At 39.7% G+C, this 20,476-nt stretch overlaps 1 protein-coding gene across 1 annotated transcript; it reads left to right on the top strand.

Annotated features, from left to right (window-relative positions):
- Nucleotides 1–15,875: 15,875 nt before the first annotated feature.
- Nucleotides 15,876–19,308, top strand: LOC146611818 (uncharacterized). Its single transcript, XM_085343729.1, has 11 exons — nucleotides 15,876–16,071; nucleotides 16,188–16,330; nucleotides 16,501–16,645; nucleotides 16,742–16,785; nucleotides 16,928–16,957; nucleotides 17,271–17,315; nucleotides 18,102–18,140; nucleotides 18,318–18,338; nucleotides 18,439–18,583; nucleotides 18,764–18,838; nucleotides 19,196–19,308. Exons 1-11 carry the CDS (start codon nucleotides 15,876–15,878, stop codon nucleotides 19,306–19,308), a joined length of 996 nt encoding a protein of 331 aa, XP_085199855.1.
- Nucleotides 19,309–20,476: the final 1,168 nt, after the last annotated feature.

Here is a 20,476-nt window from a genome sequence, read left to right as displayed (position 1 = left end):
CTTTAAATACAAAAAGAAAAAGTATAAAAATCACTGCATTATCTGCAACTACAGTGTGTATATACAGTGGGATGCAAAAGTTTGGGCAACGTTGTTGATAGTCATTATTTTGCTGTATAAATCGTTGGTTGTTACATTAAAAAATGTCAGTTAAATATATCTTAGGAGGAGACACGCACAGTGATATTTGAGAAGTGAAATGAAGCTTATCGGATTTACAGAAAGTGTGCAAGAATTGTTTAAACAAAATCAGGCAGGTGCAAAAATTTGTGCACCACAAAAAAGAAATGAAATCTGTATTTAGTAGATCCACCTTTTGCAGAAATTACAGCCTCTAAATTCTTCCTGTAGGTTCCAATGAGAGTCTGGATTGTGGTTGAAGATATTTTGGACTGTTCCTCTTTACAAAACATCTCTAGTTCATTCAGGTTTGATGGCTTCCGACCATGGACAGCTCTCTTTAACTCACACCACAGATTTCAATAATATTCAGGTCTGGACTGAGATGGCCGTTCCAGAACATTGTACTTGTTCCTCTGCATGAAAGCCTTAGTGGATTTTGAGCAGTGTTTCGGGTCGTTGTCTTGTTGAAAGATCCAGCCCCGGCACAGCTTCAGCTTTGTCACTGATTCCTGGACATTGGTCTCCAGAATCTCCTGATACTGAGTGGAATCCATGTGTCCCTCAACTTTGACAAGATTCCCAGTCCCTGCACTGGATCCCCCGTAGCCGGTTACCAAGATTACGTAAAGTACCCCCAGAAGGTCTGCTAGATGATGTTAATGCAGCACTACGGATAATACCTACAACCACGATTACCGACACTAACAAGCTGATCTACAATACGGCAGCAGTGATCAGTGAGATGCTTGGCTACAAGTTGAACAGCCACAAGGGGCAGTACCCTCCATGGAGAAGGAGGCTAGTGGGCAAGATCAAAGTAGCACGGAGGGAGGTTAGCCAACTAATGGAGTTGCAGAAAGGTGCATAAGAAATACAGCAAGCTGTCCATACCTGAGGCCTTGGAAACTGCCAAGCAAACACTCACAGCCTTGGCCAGCCGCTTGAGGAGGTACACCAGAGAGATAGAAGGCAGGAGAATAAACCAGCTGTTCTCCACAGAACCAGCAAAGGTGTACTCTCAGTGGCAAGGGAACAATAATAATAAGAGAACAGCACCCCCAAGGCTGGAGACGGAGCCTTGGGCCTTGACGGAGCAATACTGGAAGAGCACATGGGAGAAGGACGCAACCCATAACGGCAATGCTCAGTAGCTAGTGGATCTGAGGGCAGACCACAGCGACCTCCCTGAACAGGGTCCAGTAACCATCACAGTAGCAGATATCCAAGAAAGGGTCTCCAGTATGAAGAGTTGGACAGCACCAGGGCCCGACATGGTTCACGCCTACTGGCTAAAGAAGCTGACTGGACTCCACGAGCGTCTGGCAGCACAAATGAACCAGCTGCTAGTTAACGAGAGACACCCAGAATGGCTAACCGAAGGTCGGACGGTCCTGATCCCCAAGGACCCCAAGAAGGGACCGGTCCCCTCCAACTACCGACCAATAACCTGCCTCAGCACCACGTGGAAGCTCCTGTCAGGCATCATATCGGCTAAGATGAACAGGCACATGGGTCAATACATGAGCGGGACACAGAAAGGAATTGGCAAGAATACCAGAGGCGCAAAACACCAGCTACTGGTAAACAGAACAGTCAGCCGAGACTGCAAGATCAGACTGACCAACCTGTGCACTGCCTGGATTGATTACAAGAAGGCCTATGACTCAATGCCCCACAGCTGGATACTGGAATGCCTAGAATTGTACAAGATCAATGGGACCCTAAGAGCCTTCATCAGGAACTCAATGGGGATGTGGCGTACAACACTAGAGGCCAACTCCAAGCCCATAGCACAAGTCACCATCAAGTGCGGGATCTACCAAGGAGATGCTCTGTCTCCACTGCTGTTCTGCATAGGCCTGAACCCCCTCAGTGAGATCATTAACAAGACTGGCTACGGATACCGACTACGGAACGGAGCAGTTGTCAGCCACCTCCTGTACATGGATGACATCAAGCTGTATGCCAAGAGTGAACGAGACATCGATTCACTGATCCACACTACCAGGCTATACAGCAATGACATTGGAATGTCGTTCGGACTGGAGAAGTGTAGTCGGATGGTAACAAAGAGAGGGAAGGTAGTCAGAACTGTGTGTTCTGGCTACCTACCTGAAGATGTGCCTGTTCATCTTAGCCGCTATGATGCCTGACAGGAGCTTCCACGTGGTGCTGAGGCAGGTTATTGGTCGGTAGTTGGAGGGGACCGGTCCCTTCTTGGGGTCCTTGAGGATCAGGACTGTCCGGCTTTCGGTTAGCCATTCCGGGTGTCTCTCGTCAACTAGCAGCTGGTTCATTTGTGCTGCCAGGCGCTCGGCAAAGAGAGGGAAGGTAGTCAGAACTGAGGGGATCGAACTACCAGAAGGCAACATTGCAGACATAGAAGACAGCTACAAGTACCTGGGGATCCCGCAGGCGAATGGAAACCAGGAAGAGGCCGCTAGGAAAGCTGCAACCACCAAGTACCTGCAGAGGGTCAGGCAAGTCCTGAGGAGTCAGCTGAACGGTAAGAACAAGATCCGGGCCATCAACACCTACGCCCTGCCCGTGATCAGGTACCCTGCTGGGGTAATAGGCTGGCCAAAGGAGGAGATAGAAGCCACTGACATCAAGACAAGAAAGCTCCTTACCATGCATGGAGGGTTTCACCCCAAGACCAGCACCATGAGGCTGTACGCTAAGCGGAAGGAAGGGGGCCGGGGACTGGTGAGTGTCAGCACCACAGTCCAGGATGAGACAACGAACATCCAAGAATACATTGGGAAGATGGCCCCAACTGACTGAGTGCTCAGTGAATACCTCAGGCAGCAGAAACCCAAGAAAGAGGAGGGAGACGAGGAACCATCATGGAAGGACAGGCCCCTGCACGGTATGTACCACCGGCAGATAGAGGAGGTGGCTGATATCCAGAAATCCTACCAGTGGCTGGACAAAGCTGGACTGAAAGACAGCACAGAGGCACTAATCATGGCAGCACAAGAACAAGCTCTGAGTACAAGATCCATAGAGGCTGGGGTCTATCACACCAGGCAAGACCCCAGGTGCAGGCTGTGTAAAGATGCCCCAGAGACAATCCAGCACATAACAGCAGGGTGCAAGATGCTAGCAGGCAAGGCATACATGGAACGCCATAACCAAGTGGCCGGCATAGTGTACAGGAACATCTGTGCCGAGTATAACCTGGAAGTCCCGAGGTCAAAATGGGAGACGCCCCCAAGGGTGGTGGAGAATGACCGAGCTAAGATCCTGTGGGACTTCCAGATACAGACGGACAAAATGGTGGTGGCTAACCAACCGGACATAGTGGTGGTAGACAAACAGAAGAAGACGGCCGTAGTGATCGATGTAGCGGTTCCGAATGACAGCAATATCAGGAAGAAGGAACACGAGAAGCTGGAGAAATACCAAGGGCTCAGAGAAGAGCTCGAGAGGATGTGGAGGGTGAAGGTAACGGTGGTCCCCGTGGTAATCGGAGCACTAGGTGCGGTGACTCCCAAGCTAGGCGAGTGGCTCCAGCAGATCCCGGGAATAACATTGGAGATCTCTGTCCAGAAGAGCGCAGTCCTGGGAACAGCTAAGATACTGCGCAGGACCCTCAAGCTCCCGGGCCTCTGGTAGAGGACCCGAGCTTGAAGGATAAACCGCCCGCAGGGGCGTGCTTGGTGTTTTTGTGTGTGTGTGTGTGTGTGTGTGTGTGTGTGTGTGTGTGTGTGTGTATGTATATATATACACACACACACACACACACACACACACACACACACACACACACACACACACACACATATAAATTTGAAATTGACTCGTAAGTCTAAGTTTCACACCAATCACTGTCATTCTTTAGAGAAAACTTCATGTACTGAGCTATGCTATTACTAACCAATTCATATTGTACACCAGAGTAATAAAGTTCACTTTAAATGAATCAAATTAAATTTGAGGAAATTTAATTTTGCACAGAGACAGAAACTGGAAACACTCACCAAATGATGGCGTTTATCTGCGTGCTGTGATAGAGTGATAACAGGTTGGAGGTCAGTCTGCACACAGTCGAGTCTTGTAGCTGCTGCTCCTGTTTCGGACTCTGTCACCCCACCTATATTTGTCTTAAAGCTCCGCCCCTTGAAAGAATTAAAAGTGAAACTGGTTAAAACACTGAATGTGTGAGTGATGCAGCTGCTGAGATGAGGGCTGATCAGAGGGTGAAAACAATTCAGTCGTGCTGTTATGTCTGAATTACTTTAATGTTGAAAAAGAAAAAACACGTTGCATGTTAGCAGAATATGACAGATACTTTTTATGGACCACAGCAATATCTGTAAAACAGCTGATTTACAAGAAATCACGTGTTCAGTGATGAGCTTAAGTCACTGACAAACTGCACCATTGCAGGAGAGAGACACAGAACATCAGGAAGATGAACAAGCACAAAGCGATGCAGTGGTGAGATGCAAAGTTGTAAGAAGTCATTAAAAGCCCAAAATTCCCATGAGATTTGTATCCATGATGAATGTAACTGTGTAAAATGGGCAAGTGGAACATTTCAACAGAACCTTTTGTTGAGACAAAGCATTGAAAAAGAGGACTGGAAGGACTTGCTGGTAAAAGTAGTGCACGCCTACAACTGCACTCGGAATGAGGTTACTGGATTTTTCCTGTACTATTTGTTGTTTGGCCGCACTCCAAGACTTCCTGTAGACATTTTGTTCAACTTGCCTTCACAGTAACAACAAATGAGCTACCAGGAGGATGTGACAAAATGGCAATTGTGAGCAGCCCAAAAAGAATCAAAACAGTATTACAACCATAAGCTCTGGAGCTCAACTTCATCCAGGAAACAGAGTCCTGCTGCGCAACCGCAAAAAGTTAGGAGGGGCAGGCAAGCTTTGGTTATACTGGAAGCATATAGAGTATGTGGTAGTGATAAAAAAAAAAAGCCCTGACATCTCAGTTTATAAGATCAAACCGGAGAAGGGAGGAAAGAGTTTCACAGCACACAGGAACTTGTTGCTTCCAGCTGACCGCTTGTGGAAAAACCATACAGGCAGGAGCAAAACAAAAGAAGTAAAAGCCTGAGACAAAGGTTGGAGAAGCTCAACAATGTCTACTACAGAAACATACGAACATGGAGAGTGAAGATGAACTTATACGGAATTTTCCACAAGGAAACAATAACACCATTATCCCTCCAACTCTGGAATCTGAGGTGGGTGAAAAACAACTGGGGGAGCCTCAAATAGCTGACAGGGACCCTTACTTACAAGACAACAGAAAAGTACACAAACATGAGCTGCAAACAGCAAAGCAACATTACAACCAACAGGACTCAGAAGATGGGAAAACATCAGATGTACAGGGTGGGCCATTTATATGGATACACCGTAATAACATGGGAATGGTTGGTGATATATTAAAGTCCTGTTTGTGGCACATTAGTATATGTGAGGGGGCAAACTCCTCAAGATGGGTGGTGACCATGGTGGCCATTTAGAAGTCGGCCATCTTGGATACAACTTTTGTTTTTCAATAGGAAGAGGGCCATGTGACACATCAAACTTATTGGTAATGTGACAAGAAAAACAATGGTGTGCTTGGTTTCAACGTAACTCCCAAATCCAATCACAGGAGAGAGTTCATCCTCCCTGATTCTAGTTCTGCTGGAGGTCTCTTCCTGTTAAAAGGGAGTTCTTCCTCCCCATTGTACCAAAGTGCTCCTCATCATCTGATTGTTGAGGTGTTCTCTGTAACATTGTAGGGTCTTTACCTTTTAATATAAATCTCACTGAGCTTTTTGTGAGTTGGTGCTGTATAAATAAAACTGGAGCAGATGTAAACGTCATTATGTCCTTGTTGGTCAGCCACAGCAGGAGGAGACCTGCTTTGTATCCTGTCAATAACACCTCCAGCCTCAAAGTGAAAACAAAAACAGAATGAAGACTGACCACATGAGTCATTTATGACACATTATTCTTCTTAATTCTCTTCACCCAGACTCACTGCACTCAGTGAGTCCGGGTTCATCTGCTGTAGATGTGCAGTTTGTCAGTGAAGATATCACTGTGACCTGACTGGTTACCGCCCTGTCATCGAAACTATGATAAGACTCTACATTGTACTCATGCAGCTGGCTGTAAAACCAGGCTTTAAGCATTCAGTGTTTACAGTAGCTGATACTGAAACTCTAATTACTCTTACTGTTCATCATTAACTGACTGCAACATCTTGGGATGTTTTTTTTACATCTGTTTTCTGCTTTAAAATTTAAAATTACATAACTGATGTCAACAGTTCGTGGGCATTATGCACAAACACAGAGGAGTATTTCCCAGCCTGGCAGTTCACAGACTCCAGGACCCTACAAAATTCAAACCTCACAAGTCACTTTGAGTTTTCAAGTCTCTGCAGAATCCTGCTTGTAGTGCTCTGTGCACGCTTGTCTTTGGAGCAGAGACCATTCTTAGCCACTCACAGCTACAGGACACGTACAGGTATGTGTCCCTGCTCTTGATTGGTTTAGAGGGTCGTTCTTGTGTTTCTGTGTCATTAATGCAGCAGATTTCATTCTGCTGTCACAGAGAAAGCACGTACACACCACTTTCAGGACATCTGTGGGTTTGTGGTTGTAATTAAGCTACGAATACAGAATTTCTACACACACACACACACACACCTGGTAAGACGTGGTAAGATTTTGAGTTTTTGCAGTGTGGGGCTGGAAAAAATAATTCTCTTCATATTTGTTACGGTTTGTACGCGGTTCAGAGTTTGTAAGTGTTTTGGAGTTTTGTACGTGCTTTGTCTCTAGGGGCCACCATGGTTTGTTGGGTCTAAAACGTAAACCCCGCTGACTCAGAGACAGATCCGTGTGAACAAAGCAAGACCACACAGCGCTCTTTGTCTTTTTACTTGCAGCAGAGATGTCCGGTCAGGGTCTCAGAGTTGAAAGCTCTTCACCTGATCTCAGCCAACTTCCAACCTGACTTGTTGCCAGTTAAGGCGCGCGTACGTGAGCAAGTGAGTGTGTGTGTGTGACGTTTGCTATCACACCACATATGGCGTGACCTCTGAACGACATCTCCAGTCACACCACATATGGCGTGAGCTTTCAATGAACCAACAAAGCAGAAGTGAGCGGTATAGCTGAACTTATAAAAACAGGAACTTGTGGTTTCTTATGTGCAATGGAAAATTACAGCAAAGAGACCAGCCCCCACATCTTATGCATGCAAGAGAAGATAAAACCTAATATGGAAAAAACATTTTATCAGCACACATGTAAGCAATGGTTCTGTGACTTTCCCATCAATCTTTATGGTTTGATGGGAAATTGGTTAAATGATTGTTTAGCTCATGTCTGGATGACAGCAGATAATTCTGATGAAAAGGAAACTAAACCCGTAACTAACTGTAAGCACGTTGCAGCTGAGTCGAGGGCTAATAAAGATAAGACCATGTGGTGTCCAGCAGGACTACGCGTGCCACGGACAGTCCATCTGAGACATCTGAAAGACTCATTGTGTAACTCAGGGTGTAAGCAGCAAGTCCTATATAGTAGACATAAGAAAGTAATGTGCAGTAGTTAGTGCTTTTTTTAACCGAGATTCCTGGGCTCATATTCCTCATGCTCACATGGTTTTCTTTTGTCCAAAGACAGGTTAGTTTGGCGATTGATTACACAGCAGTGGAGAGTAGACTTTATCACAGTAGATGTCTTTCTTAAAGCGCTGTAACTTAGTTTAAGACTATAATCCACCCACTGTTACAGGCACATGCAGGGGGGGGGGGGCTGGAGGGGCGCCCCTTTCCTCAGGGACGTGCAGAGACGTTTAAAGGGGCGGGTGCTCAAAGTTAAAAAGGGGCACATTGAACCAGGCTGAATAACAACAACACACATTCATCAAGAATCTAATATGGGAAGGGCAGGGCTGTGTTGATCTGAGACTGTAGACATTAAAAAGTCCACAGGAGAGATGGTAGCTGATTAAACAAGTGTCATGAGATAATAACAAAATGCAAAGATTGGTGACAGCGCTTGGAACCATAAGGCAACGAAAAACTGTGACATAAACTCGGCTCTGCCTGTGAATCACTCTTTGCTTCTCTTCTTCCTTCCTTCCCATCATTTCATACATCACTCTCCACTTGCTGTCTGAGAACAAGGCACAACTTGCTATTGCAATAAACTATAATCTAATTATCCACACCTAACAACTCTTGCACTTAATCTATAATAAAATGATGACAGAAAAATGTTATAGCACTGCCTTTAGTAGCCTCATACAGCTCCTACTGTTTCCTCCTCATGTCCTTACCAGCCATGTCTGCACAATGTTATATCATGAGTAATATTTTTTTAAATCCAGCTAAATAAAACACACACATGCACACACAGTGACATTTTAGACCTTCTTCAGAATACTGTATATACTATGGGCATCACGGTGCTGATCCAGAATCCTTACATTATTATTTATTACTAGAGCTACAATAATGCAATGAGGAGGGGGAAGTAATAAATATGAAATAATGTATTTATGATGATTCCATTTGTTTCACTATCCACTCTGTGCAGGGCAAAGCTTATTACATGTTTAAACTGTAGAGATACAATAATTTTACTGCTGTAAAATCCAACTTTTGTCTTATTTAAAATATAAATCTAATATAATCTGCTTCTTAATGTATGTTCTTTAAAATACAGCGTGTGTTTTTTAATATATTATAATTATAATAATTATTATGTGGACATGCATATTAGATCGTTTTTTAGTGAAATATAATCCCTCCAGAAAGGCAGGAAATGCCCAGAAACTTACTTTAAAACTAAATATGTTCCCTAAAACGGTGACAGAGCTACAGACCCATGACAGCCTTACGGTGTGTTCACACCGAACGCGATGGACGCGAATAGAGCGTCAGGTTTACATGTAAAGTCAATGGAAAGGCGCGATGACGCGCGATTGGGGGTCCCGCGAAAATTCGGAAGCAGATTTGCGTCGCGAAAACGCCAAAACGCGTGAAACGCGCGTCAGTGTAGCGCGTCTGGCGCGTTTGACTCGCGAATAAAACCACGCGCGTGAGTTTTTGTGTTGCATTTTGTGCATACGCGCGTTTCGCGTCTACCGCTCGAGTTGGAAAAATCTGAACTCCAGCGTCAAATCGCGCCGCGACAACCAATCAGGAGCCTGGTGACGTGGCTGTTACCTAGGTCAAAGGGGCAGATCCAGCCAAAGCCTTTCATACTTCAATGGAGGGGAAGGCTAATCAATGCGGTAGCAAACAACTCGGAGCTGTACAACACCAGCTGCTTTCAGTACCGAGACAGGAATAAAAAGGACCGAGCTTGGAGGAAGATATGTGAAGAGATCGGGCAACCTGGTAAGTTCATTCATTTCTCTTTTGAAAGTTTTCACTGACCCGGGGAAGCCGCACAAAAGCTAGCAAGCCACCGCTATTTTCCCACTGACGTACAAATACCGTTCTGCTTTTATGCATGTTATCATTTAGGAATATATTTTATTGTTTATTAATAAACAGCACACAGTGGTCCCGCTGTTCATCCGTCACTGCTTTGCTTTTTCGCTGATTTTTTATTGCACAGTACAGCATTGCATTCTGCAGCCTGATTGACAAATCTCCTGCGCTTGCCAAATTTCCCATACGGTAAAAAAATACATTTTTCCTGGCCAAAATATATTTCAAATATATGGTAAGTATATTTTGTATTTGTGATGCTCCAAAAAAATATATTTTTGAAATTTAAAATATATTTCTTTCAAACCAAAATACATTTCAAAAGATATTTGCGTTCAAGAAAATACATTTCCAACCTTTCAGTAGAATATATTTCAAAGTATCCCTTATTTAACCTCTTTGGACCTGGCGTCCACATATGTGGACGTCACATTTTGGGTTATTTAGACCAAAATACTCAATTTTGCTCTACAAGGGCCTGATATCCATATCCGAGGACATTATACTGCTACTGTTCTATCAAAATTTTAAACAAATATCCTCATTTGTGGCTCTTATTTTTCTTAAAAACAAAAATAAGTTAAAAGAAAATCTGGTAATTCTTTGTTTTTACATTCATCGGGTCCCAATATGCCCAAATATCAAAGAGAAATTAAAAATGCATGTCGTGGAAGAGTTCGGGTCTTAGGAGGTTAAAATGTATTTAGTGCCATAATAATAATAAAAGTAACAACATCTGCATCTAATCACATCTGCAAACACAGTTGGATTCAAACAAAACAGAGTCAAAGGTCTAGCAAGAATTAGGTTATTTATTCATTTGCTTACAGTATTTCACATTAGACAATATTAGCATTCACTTGACTTTGAAATTAATAGTCATTGATACAGTACACAAAATACAACTGCTATGTACACTTTAGTTTTTGACAATATATACAATATAGTACTTAAAGAAACAGTCCACTTTTTTTGAAAATAGGCTCATTCTCCATCTCCCTCAGAGTTAAAAAGTTGAGTTTGACCATTAAGTCTTTGGTCATTTTTCTTTTTTCTTTTTTTTTTTTTACAGATTATACAAAAATCATAAGCACAATGTTCATTTTGTTGAGCAAAATTAAACAGCACTTCAAATTAAGCGAACAATCACTATGTTACAACAGTTATTATGCTCATGACTGGCTGTGTGCCACTGATGGCAGGGTATTTTCAGATGTCCTGTGGATCATTGATGAGCTCATATGACTCATAGATGAGCATCAAAACAATAGTTTGCTGATGAAGTGTTCAGAAACTGAGATTCCCTTCTAGTTACACAACAAAAGCCCAAAACCTATAAAAAGAAGTGTGTCCTCTGTCCTCTGCCTACCCCCATTTTGCTTTGTTATTTTGTGTTTTCCCCCTCCAGTGCTGGTAAGTAGGCCATGTTAATTTAATGTAATGTATATCTGACGTTTTGCCATTTAATGTTTAATTATGTATGTTTTTTTTATGAACTGGTTTAAAATCACTTCAGAAAAATACCACATGGCAGAAAATCATGTTTTCTCGTGTTTAACCTTATTTAAGGAATTCACACTGATTAATGAGTCTAAAAATGTAATTGACTTTTAGTTTTTCAGTGTGAATGATCAGACATTTGCATTTGATCTCTGCAGCAAGAATACCTGTCAGATGCCCAAGACGTTTTGATACTGGTTCAAAATAACTTGGATTTGAGGCACAGAGACTATGCTTTGCTCGTTCATAGAATCTTCCAATGGCATAACACGTCTCTCCACTTTCATTTTGACATATTACAAATCGTTTAATGTTAAAGAAATTTTGATCATCATCATTCAACATAACAGTGAATGAATTACGTTTGACTACACGACTGTAATCTTCTGAGTGAAACACCTCGCCATTTGTAATGATTCGTTGAAAGTACTTTACTCTGCTCCTTTGTACCCCATAACGACTCAGTGCCATATAGTCATCCCTCCTAATTAATCGCACTTTAGGATGATTAAGTGCAGTGATACCATGTGTGCGAGTTACATCTTTTAACTGTTTAGGTCTTGTTAGAGATTCAAATATCTCCTTGCATTCATTTGAGGCATCTTTCAGTAAAGTCTGGCCATAAAATGGTAAGGCCTTCTGTAGCCAGAACATTTTTACAATCTGTAGCGCAACCCCTTGAGTGCTTTTGATCATGTCTAGTAGTTTAGCATTGTAAGACTCAAACACAAAGGCGGAATGAGCCCACAAAGGCCCCCAGTTAACTACACTCCTTGGTAAATGGAGGCAAAGATGGACATTATAAGACAGATTAGCTTCCCCATAGAATACCTCCATGTCTTTCACAAAATCTGTTAGAAGTGCCTCAGACTCAGTAATCTGCTCTCTAGTTATATTTTCGCCCAACAGAAGGGATACTCCCTTGACTAGTTTAGACCAGTGATTCAGTAGTGGTTCTGGCAATACACCTTTCAGTACAGGTAAGCTATAATAAAAGAGCCACATATACCACTCATGGGCTTTCCAAAATTTCCTCAATGTGACAGACCTTGGCACACGAGGTACATTACATGGCGGTTTAATCTTTAAAAGCATTTCATCTAACAGTTTTGTAGACCTACCTATATACCAGTGCTTTTCATGGTTTTCACTGTTTAACCACAGCCCTGTTACAGTTCTTGCAACACCCAGAAGTACTGAATGCATATAGTCTGGGACAGACCCTTCGATAATATCAAAACTGGGAAGTCTACACAACATACTTGGCCCTTTAACACCCATAACAGCTTTACCAGACTGTAGCGCAGCTTCTACAAATTCATTAGTTTGTTCCTGATTGCGGAGCTGAATGTCCTTCTGAAAAGGATATACACGAGTGAATCCTCTGCCTTTTTCAACTACCTTTCCTTCATGAAGGCAGTAGGAGCATCCATATTCACCATTAAACTGTTTAAAATTTTGGATCACAGGTCTGGCAACTGAGTCACTCATTAGAATTAGAGGGATTACTTTTGTATTGACAGAAACGCCTTTGTCATCTTCCCATGTGAAACCACTGTCCTGTAGGCCCACACACTCATCAATGAAAGGTTTTAAGAAACTTCTCATGTGAGGCTTCTCATCCCCGAACCATAGTGCACAAAGGAGTACATTATCCTGTCTTGTTTTCAATGGCAATTCATTAATGGTGCAAAAAAGGGGCCAAATACTACAAGGGGACTTTTTAAAAACTGGCACACCATCACAGCTAAATGTTAAGCTGAGGGTTTGAAGGGCCGTTTCTGAACCACTTAAAGCTTTCTGATACAAAAAACCATCACAAATGTCACTGAGAGAAGTAGATGTTTCTGTTTGCCTTCCTATTAATTCATCTGTAATTCCTGGCATTCTCAAGAGATTTTTGAGTTGATCTTCCAAGGAGAGGTATATGAAAAAGTTATTGGTAAACCTACTTGCTTTGTCATAGGTGCTGTTGCATTGAACACAATGAACTTGGTCCAGTTCAGCTGACATTATATTACTGCACTGTTCACACACATAACAGATTTTCATGATGTCTTTTGTATCATCAAAAGCTTTGTAAAATGAATATTTTGTCCTGCATGCTGCATCACTGCCACCAACAACATTAAGGATTTTCATGATATCTTCAAGACAGTCATTGGTCAAACTGTGTTTGAGCTTAAGTGCCAGAAGTAGTAGTTGATTTTGCTCTTTAGTTTGACCTGAATCCACTGGGACCTCTATCTGAACAGGACCTGCAGTGCACTCTTCATCATTAGTCATCAGCAGAGTTCTGTCTTCTGGAAGGGTGTCTGGGATTTCCTTGAAAAGAGAAGCGAGAGAGAGAATTATGATTATGGGTCCTGTAAGCAAATCTTCAGTGTAAGAGCATTAACCTAGTGGACTCATAGACGCATTCATGTCTATATCGGTGAGATCTGCCCTGTAACCGTCTTCTCTGTATTTATGCATCTCTTTTTTTAACATTACAGCAGAAATTTGAAATTGGTCTCATTCACTAATTGTGCACTATTTGACATGTCCATTCAGTCTTGCCAAAATCTAAGTGTGCTTAGGCTGTCAAAATGAATGCTTAGTGCTTTCTTTCATGATAAATTCTGTAAGAATATATGATTGCAGTAGAAAGTAGAAATTACCGTAAAAATCATAATTAGAACAATGATTACTTGTTTTATTTTTTCTTGTTCAATGCACTAATTCATGAATATTCTTTAAAAAATAATGTCTAGAAATGTAATGATCTTTTTGATTTCATTTCTTGACTTGAAAATTCAACTAACTATTGTGTACTTATTTCGAGAAATCTATAGTCCAATACTCAGAATAAATTTAATTTAGGTTTATGCATTAAAAGTGTTTTCATTACAGTTAACCCAAAATGTTTGTATTCCAACACTAACCTTAAAAAGAGACCAATAAGATTATTATTAATATTAATATGAATCAAGCATTTATTATTTGTTATAACTGAGGTAATTAAATGCTAAGGGATAAGATAAAATGGATGATAAGATAAAAGGAATAAAATGTTATTTTGGTAATCATCACCCTCAAGTTGTTCTAAACCTATTTCTTTGTTCTGTTGAACACAAAAGAAGATATTTTCAAGAATGTTGGTAACCAGTTTCTTGTCCCTACTGACTTCCATAGTGTTGTTATTTCATACTATGTCCATACTATGTCAATGGGGACCAGCAACTGTTTGGTTATCAACATTATTTTGTTCAAAAGAAATTCATACAGGTTTATAAGAGTGAGCAACTTAAGAGTGAGCAATTGATTAGAGAATTTACATTTTTGGTTGAACTGTTCATTTATGAATTTACAAAAATGCAAATTGAACCACCAATCATATCATAAGGCATACCTTTTGACATTCCTTGATAACATTCTGAAGTTCTTCTTCTGCAACCTTAATTCTGAAAAAGAAAATATACAATAAAGAAAATAGAAATTGCTTATTGCTATATTTGAACTCTAAGTGAACTGCTATTAACACGATAAAGATGTGATCACTTATAAAGATGTTTATTGATCAGTAATAAGCAGATTAGACATAGCCTAGCTACATTCCCTGTTTAAAAGAGCCAACTCCAACTCCAGATCATTCATTTGGGAGCCAGAGTACCTTATGGTATGGTAATTTATAAAGATCATTTTTTCCTTACAATTTTCATTGTGGCTATTAATTACATTTGATAAAATTTACTTAGAATGATGTTTATACCATTGTTTTAAGCAACTGCATGTCCTATTTTTACAAGAACATAAGCTGAAAACACTAATTGAAAATCCTTCAATGCTATTCTGGAGTATTAAGCCCCAAATGTCTATTACACATTGGCTTTGTTTATTCTTGATAAAAAACAAACAAACATCTTAAGCATGCAGTGGACAATTATTTGCCACTTTGAACGATTACATAATTGTGGCATCCTTAGTGATTGCCACTAGATTTATTGATTGTGCGGCCCTATGGCATTCGTTAATGTTAAAGAGTGAGGGATATTACATTACCAACACACCTTTCTTTTTGTGCCCATCTCCGTTTGGTTCTTGAAGGAATTTCCTCTTCAGGATCAGTTAGATAACGTTTATACGGAATCCTTTCAGGAGGCTCGCTCATTTTGACTCACACGTGACCTGTTGATGACATTAAAATCACATTGAAGAAAACATCGAGGATTGTAAAACAGAAACTGCAACATATAAAATAAATGTAGTGAAATATATGCTTACCGAGCAGTTTTCCAGGGAGTTCGCAAAATTTCAGCGTCTTCTTCCACGAGCGTCTGCACACGCAATGGAGACCTTAACAAAAACTTTAAAAACTTAAACGTAAAGTCCCAAAAACGTCCGTCTTTGTACGTCACAGGATTAATCGAAAAAAAGGTACTTAAAACAATATAATATGTTTTTTCTATGAAATCTATGCTCGCCAGAGATTATTCAAAAAATGCAGCGTCTTCGTTCTAGATCTGTAGGTTGTGTGAAAGTGTAAAGGTTAATGAGTGGAGCAGAGTATGCGCATGCGCGTTGCCATTGTGCTTTTTATAAATAAAGATAAAATAAAAAGTAAATATTGAAATATTCCCAAACATGTGCAATGAACGCGCAAAAAATATTAATAATAGTAATAAAAAAAATTATTAGTTGTTGTTTCTTCCCCCCCCTCCCCCCCTTTTTTTTTTGAAATATAACCGACGTTTGAGGCGCGAAAGGCCGATATACAGACGGGAAGACACAAGCGGATAATGTTCGCGTTAATTAAGTGGTCGGAAGATGGAAAGTTCTCAATTCTGCCGACTGAACACATTCGGGATTTTGATGAGGAGGAATACTTAAACGGTTTGGAGGAAAAGGACATTTATTTGGTGGAGTGGCGACAAGGCGCCAAGGAGCCAAAAGGCGGGTGGCCGGTCTATGAAGCCTCCATCATTAAGCTAGCAGGTGCCTTTTCTCCAGTATAATATTACTTTATTGTCGCTTATTTGTTAATCAAAATATGTAACTTAATTATATTATGATGTACTTTAGCCTTTTTTATTATTATTCTGCCTCCTCAGAAAGGGAAAAAACTTTGCAAACAAAGCTTAAGGAAATCGAAGAACAACTACCCAAGCCAGAGGTGCTTAAGAGAAAAAGTAAACCTTCTATGAAACTCCTTGAGGCCACAGAGGTCACAGACGAACCGGCAGCTAAGAAAAAGGTGAGTGTTCGCCGCGTACACACACAGACATATATACTAATATATATATATACCTGTTTTGTGTATATATATATGTATGTGTAACCCCCCCCCCCCCCCCAACATTTTGAGATCATTCCTTCATACAGAAGGTGGCTTTTAAAGAGAGAGTTTTTTGTTTCATTTCTTAGGCATACCCAACAGACCAACAAAACGATCTAAAGTTATGGAATGAAAAGAAACTTGAACATCTACAGCGTGTCATTAATCAGTTGAGAGAAGAGAACTCGAATCTAAAAAGAGAGAACGATAGGCTGAAAAATGAAATACTTGAAAGTAAGTACTGTACTATTGCATGTTTTATGTGTGTGTTTACACTTGTCATATACAATAACTATCAAAACCTATTCACATTTAATTTCACTTTCACAGAAATCCCACCTCTCCTTCAGGCTACACAGCATTTAATTACCAAGGTTAGAAACAAAGCACAGTTATCCTTCATTAATAATCACTAATTACAATGTTCCACATTTCCTTGCCTTTTTAATCATTTTGAGGCCTTTTGGAGTTTTTTTGGGGTTGTTTAGCAGTAATGTTTGTGCCTATTTATTTTAGCCCATGAAAATGAATGCAGATCTTCCTGACGTAAGTAAAATCTAATTAATTTTTTGTCATTACCATTAATTTTGTTGCTTTGTTGTTTTTGTGCAGTTTGCAATCATATAAACCTAACAAGCATCAGTCAGCAGTGTGCCTAACCTAAACAGATTCTTGCTTTATTCACATATGTAGTTATATGTACTTGTACATTGTACCTAGGGTTGCGACGACTTGGCACCGCCCCATTGTTGTGACAGCCCTGATTGTACTTGTACACTGCATCGGAACAGGGAACAGTCTGCCACATTAATGTATTTTTAAATGACTTGTTTCTAATACATCAGTTTTTCTCTTACAGATGTCAAAGTCTCAACCTGATGCTGCCCTCCCTCATCCTCCTAAAGTAAGTATTAGTTGTTGTGGTTTTTTACGCAGTGTCTGTGTCACGTGATATTATGTCACATGCTAAGCATAACTATTGAAATAATAACTGTTTTATAACAGATTTTCCCAAACACTAGCTATGTTTGTTGTCATTCAGACCAGTACTACTGGTTAGACATTGCTTAATAAGGATTGTGTTTTTTTAGCTGCCATCACCAGTGTGTGAATGGGTTGATGACTGAATGTGTAAAGCGCTTTGGGGTCCTTAGGGACTAGCGCTATACAAATACAGGCCATTTACCATATAATTGATATTCCCGATTAATTTCTCATCTCTGATTGAATGCCTTTGTTTGTTTGCCTTTTTTTGACCATAACAAGACATTTTTGCAGGATATATATGGTGAATTTATATGCATAGATACAGTCGTAGTGCTTGACACATGCACAGAGCAGTAGATGGACTAGTAGGGAAATAATTACAATCATGATGTTGATTGCTGATGTCAGTATATATATTTTAGAGGAATGTTTTGTTTTTCACCCAAAATGAACTATATTCTTCAGAAGAGATTTTTTACCCCACTGGATTCTTATATATTGTTGTTTTTTTTGCTTGTTTGTTTGTTTGTTTTTTCTCCAGAACATGTATGCTGTACCTATTTACTTGAATTGTATAGATATACATGACTTACAAGGTTTAGATTGTTGTGCAACATTGTCACATTCTGATATTTATTCAGTGGTTTTATGGCAGTCAATGTTATGTGTATTTTTTTTAATCTTTAAATATTCTCCTTTATAGGTGCCCAACTCTTCATGCAAAGCGTCTGGGGATTCTAAAGTAAGTATTTTTGATTCTGCTTTGTTCCACCGCGAAATGTCAATCTTTCTTATTAAAGTGTAAAGACTCAATCATCTAAGTTATTCTGAGTTCTTCCTTCTTTCATTTAGTTTACCAGTAATACTCTGTCTGTAACAACATTGTTGACTTCATATGTATGTGTTTATTTATTTAAAGGGTTCCAGTGATGCTGAATATGTAAGTAATTTTGCTGAGAATTTAGGTAGGTGCAAACTCAAATGTGTTTTTTAAAAACAATTTATATTGAAACACTCTTTTTATGTGATTGCAACCACAGGTGGAGTTAGCACATGCTACAGGGGTAAAAATTCTGAAACATCAGTGGGCTACTGCTCTTCAGGCCCAAACACCCACTTCAATGGTGCGTGTTCTTCTGATGGCCGTCTTCCCACTGGAGGTTTTGATCCAGAGCAATTTAAAAGGTAAACAGCTTTGAAACTTAGTTCCAATGGTTAGCTAATAGTATTTTAAAAAGCCTACTTCTCTGTCACCAGTTTCTTTACCAAAAAGCATAATATTGTAGTTCAAATGTTTAGATGAACAAAGATCAGATTTTTGGAAATTTAACTAGCCAGACACTCAAATGTTAATGCTTTTTATAGGAGGACACAGCAAAACAGACATCGGCGCAGAGCGAAGAACTGCCCTTGATAAAGAAACCATGACAGCCATATATAGTAAGTGAAGACTGTGTATCTAAAATTGCATACTGCACAAGTAACTCACTTTGCAACAATAAAAATTGCACAGATAGGTGATGAAGCATTGAAGTGGTTGGACTCAGACAAAGAAGGTCAACAGATTGAATGATGGAGAGTAAGGATAGATGACCAAAAGGGGTGTTAGTATTACTGTAATGTGAACTGGATAGACTTTCCATCGAGGGGGAAAAAAAAGGTAAAATTATGTGGAAAATATATCTGTATCTCTATAAACGGAAATATCTGTTTGCTAAATGAAGCTAGCTAATTTAAATCATGTTTTTATTTTAACTCTGATAAAAGTACTAGAACTGTGACTTTTGTTTGTTACAGTGGCGGTAAGGAAGAGGTTCCCCAATGTATCCAGAGGGGCTTTGGGGATTGCAGTCAATTCAAAGCTGGGGGAACTCAGACTGTTGGAAAAGAAAAAAAAAGTTACATTTTAAATATGTTTTATGTTCGTACACACCCACATATATATATCTATATATATATATATATATATATATATATATGTGTGTGTGTATTCCTCTGCTTGTTATTGATCAGTAAACATCTTTGAGTGATCACATTTTTATTGTGTTAATAGCAGTTCACATCAAATTCACAGTATCGTTACTTATAAGTGTTTGTTGCAGTTGCATTTTGTATAGTAAAATGTATGTATATATATATATGTGTGTGTGTGTGTGTGTGTGTGTGTGTGTGTGTGTGTGTGTGTGTGTGTATATGTATATATATATATATATATGTATATATATATATATATATATATATATATATATATATATATATATATATATATATATATATATATATATATAATTTTTATTTTTTAAAAATTTTACAATTTTTAAGAATGTTATGAAAATAAAGTTGTATAATGTATGTTCCTAGCTTGATTTATATGCTGTGTTTGTTTTAGATATCAAATAAAGATTTTCAGTTGTTACATGTGAATGTGTTTTCTTCGACTGAAATATATGAAGGGTAAAATATATTTTTGAAAGATTTTTAATTAATTTTCAATTATATTTTGAAATATATTTCAAAATATACAAAAATTGGCCAAAAAATATATGCGCTAAAATACATTTCAAAATATATTTATATATTTTGAAATGTATTTTAGCGCATATATTTTTTGGCCAATTTTTGTATATTTTGAAATGTATTTCAAAATATATTTTTTTACCGTATGGGCGAAAAGTAGTGCTACTTTTCTACAGGTATTGCTACCTAACAGCTGAAACTGCTAGCGCCAAAGGGTATTGCTACCTGATGGTGAAGCTAGTGGTACCTTTATTAGTGTTGCTACTTCGCTTTAGGAAAGTATTGCTACTTAACACCAGCACTAGCTACTGAACAGTATTGCTACTGCTTGTATGCTAGTGGACAACTGAAAAGCTGGGAACAAAACGCCCGGTGACCGAGTTGTTCACTCAAATCTGTGGACAGTTTAGCTTTAGCACCCAATAGCACAGTTGTCTACAGGCGTCTGTGAGAAGCGAGAAGAGGTTTTTCAATGACATCTAATGCTATGTCAGCCTATTATATAGGGAAGCACTAGCCCTCCTGACATGGGGATCACTTAGTCAGCCTCTAAGGGCTGGC

Source organism: Diplotaxodon limnothrissa, linkage group LG19 (assembly GCF_057381915.1).
Source record: "Diplotaxodon limnothrissa isolate DT_005_m linkage group LG19, D_limnothrissa_male_GT1.1, whole genome shotgun sequence".
Lineage (NCBI taxonomy): Eukaryota > Metazoa > Chordata > Actinopteri > Cichliformes > Cichlidae > Diplotaxodon > Diplotaxodon limnothrissa.
Note: the sequence above shows the minus strand (reverse complement) of the source record. Positions and strands in the feature narration are given on the sequence as shown.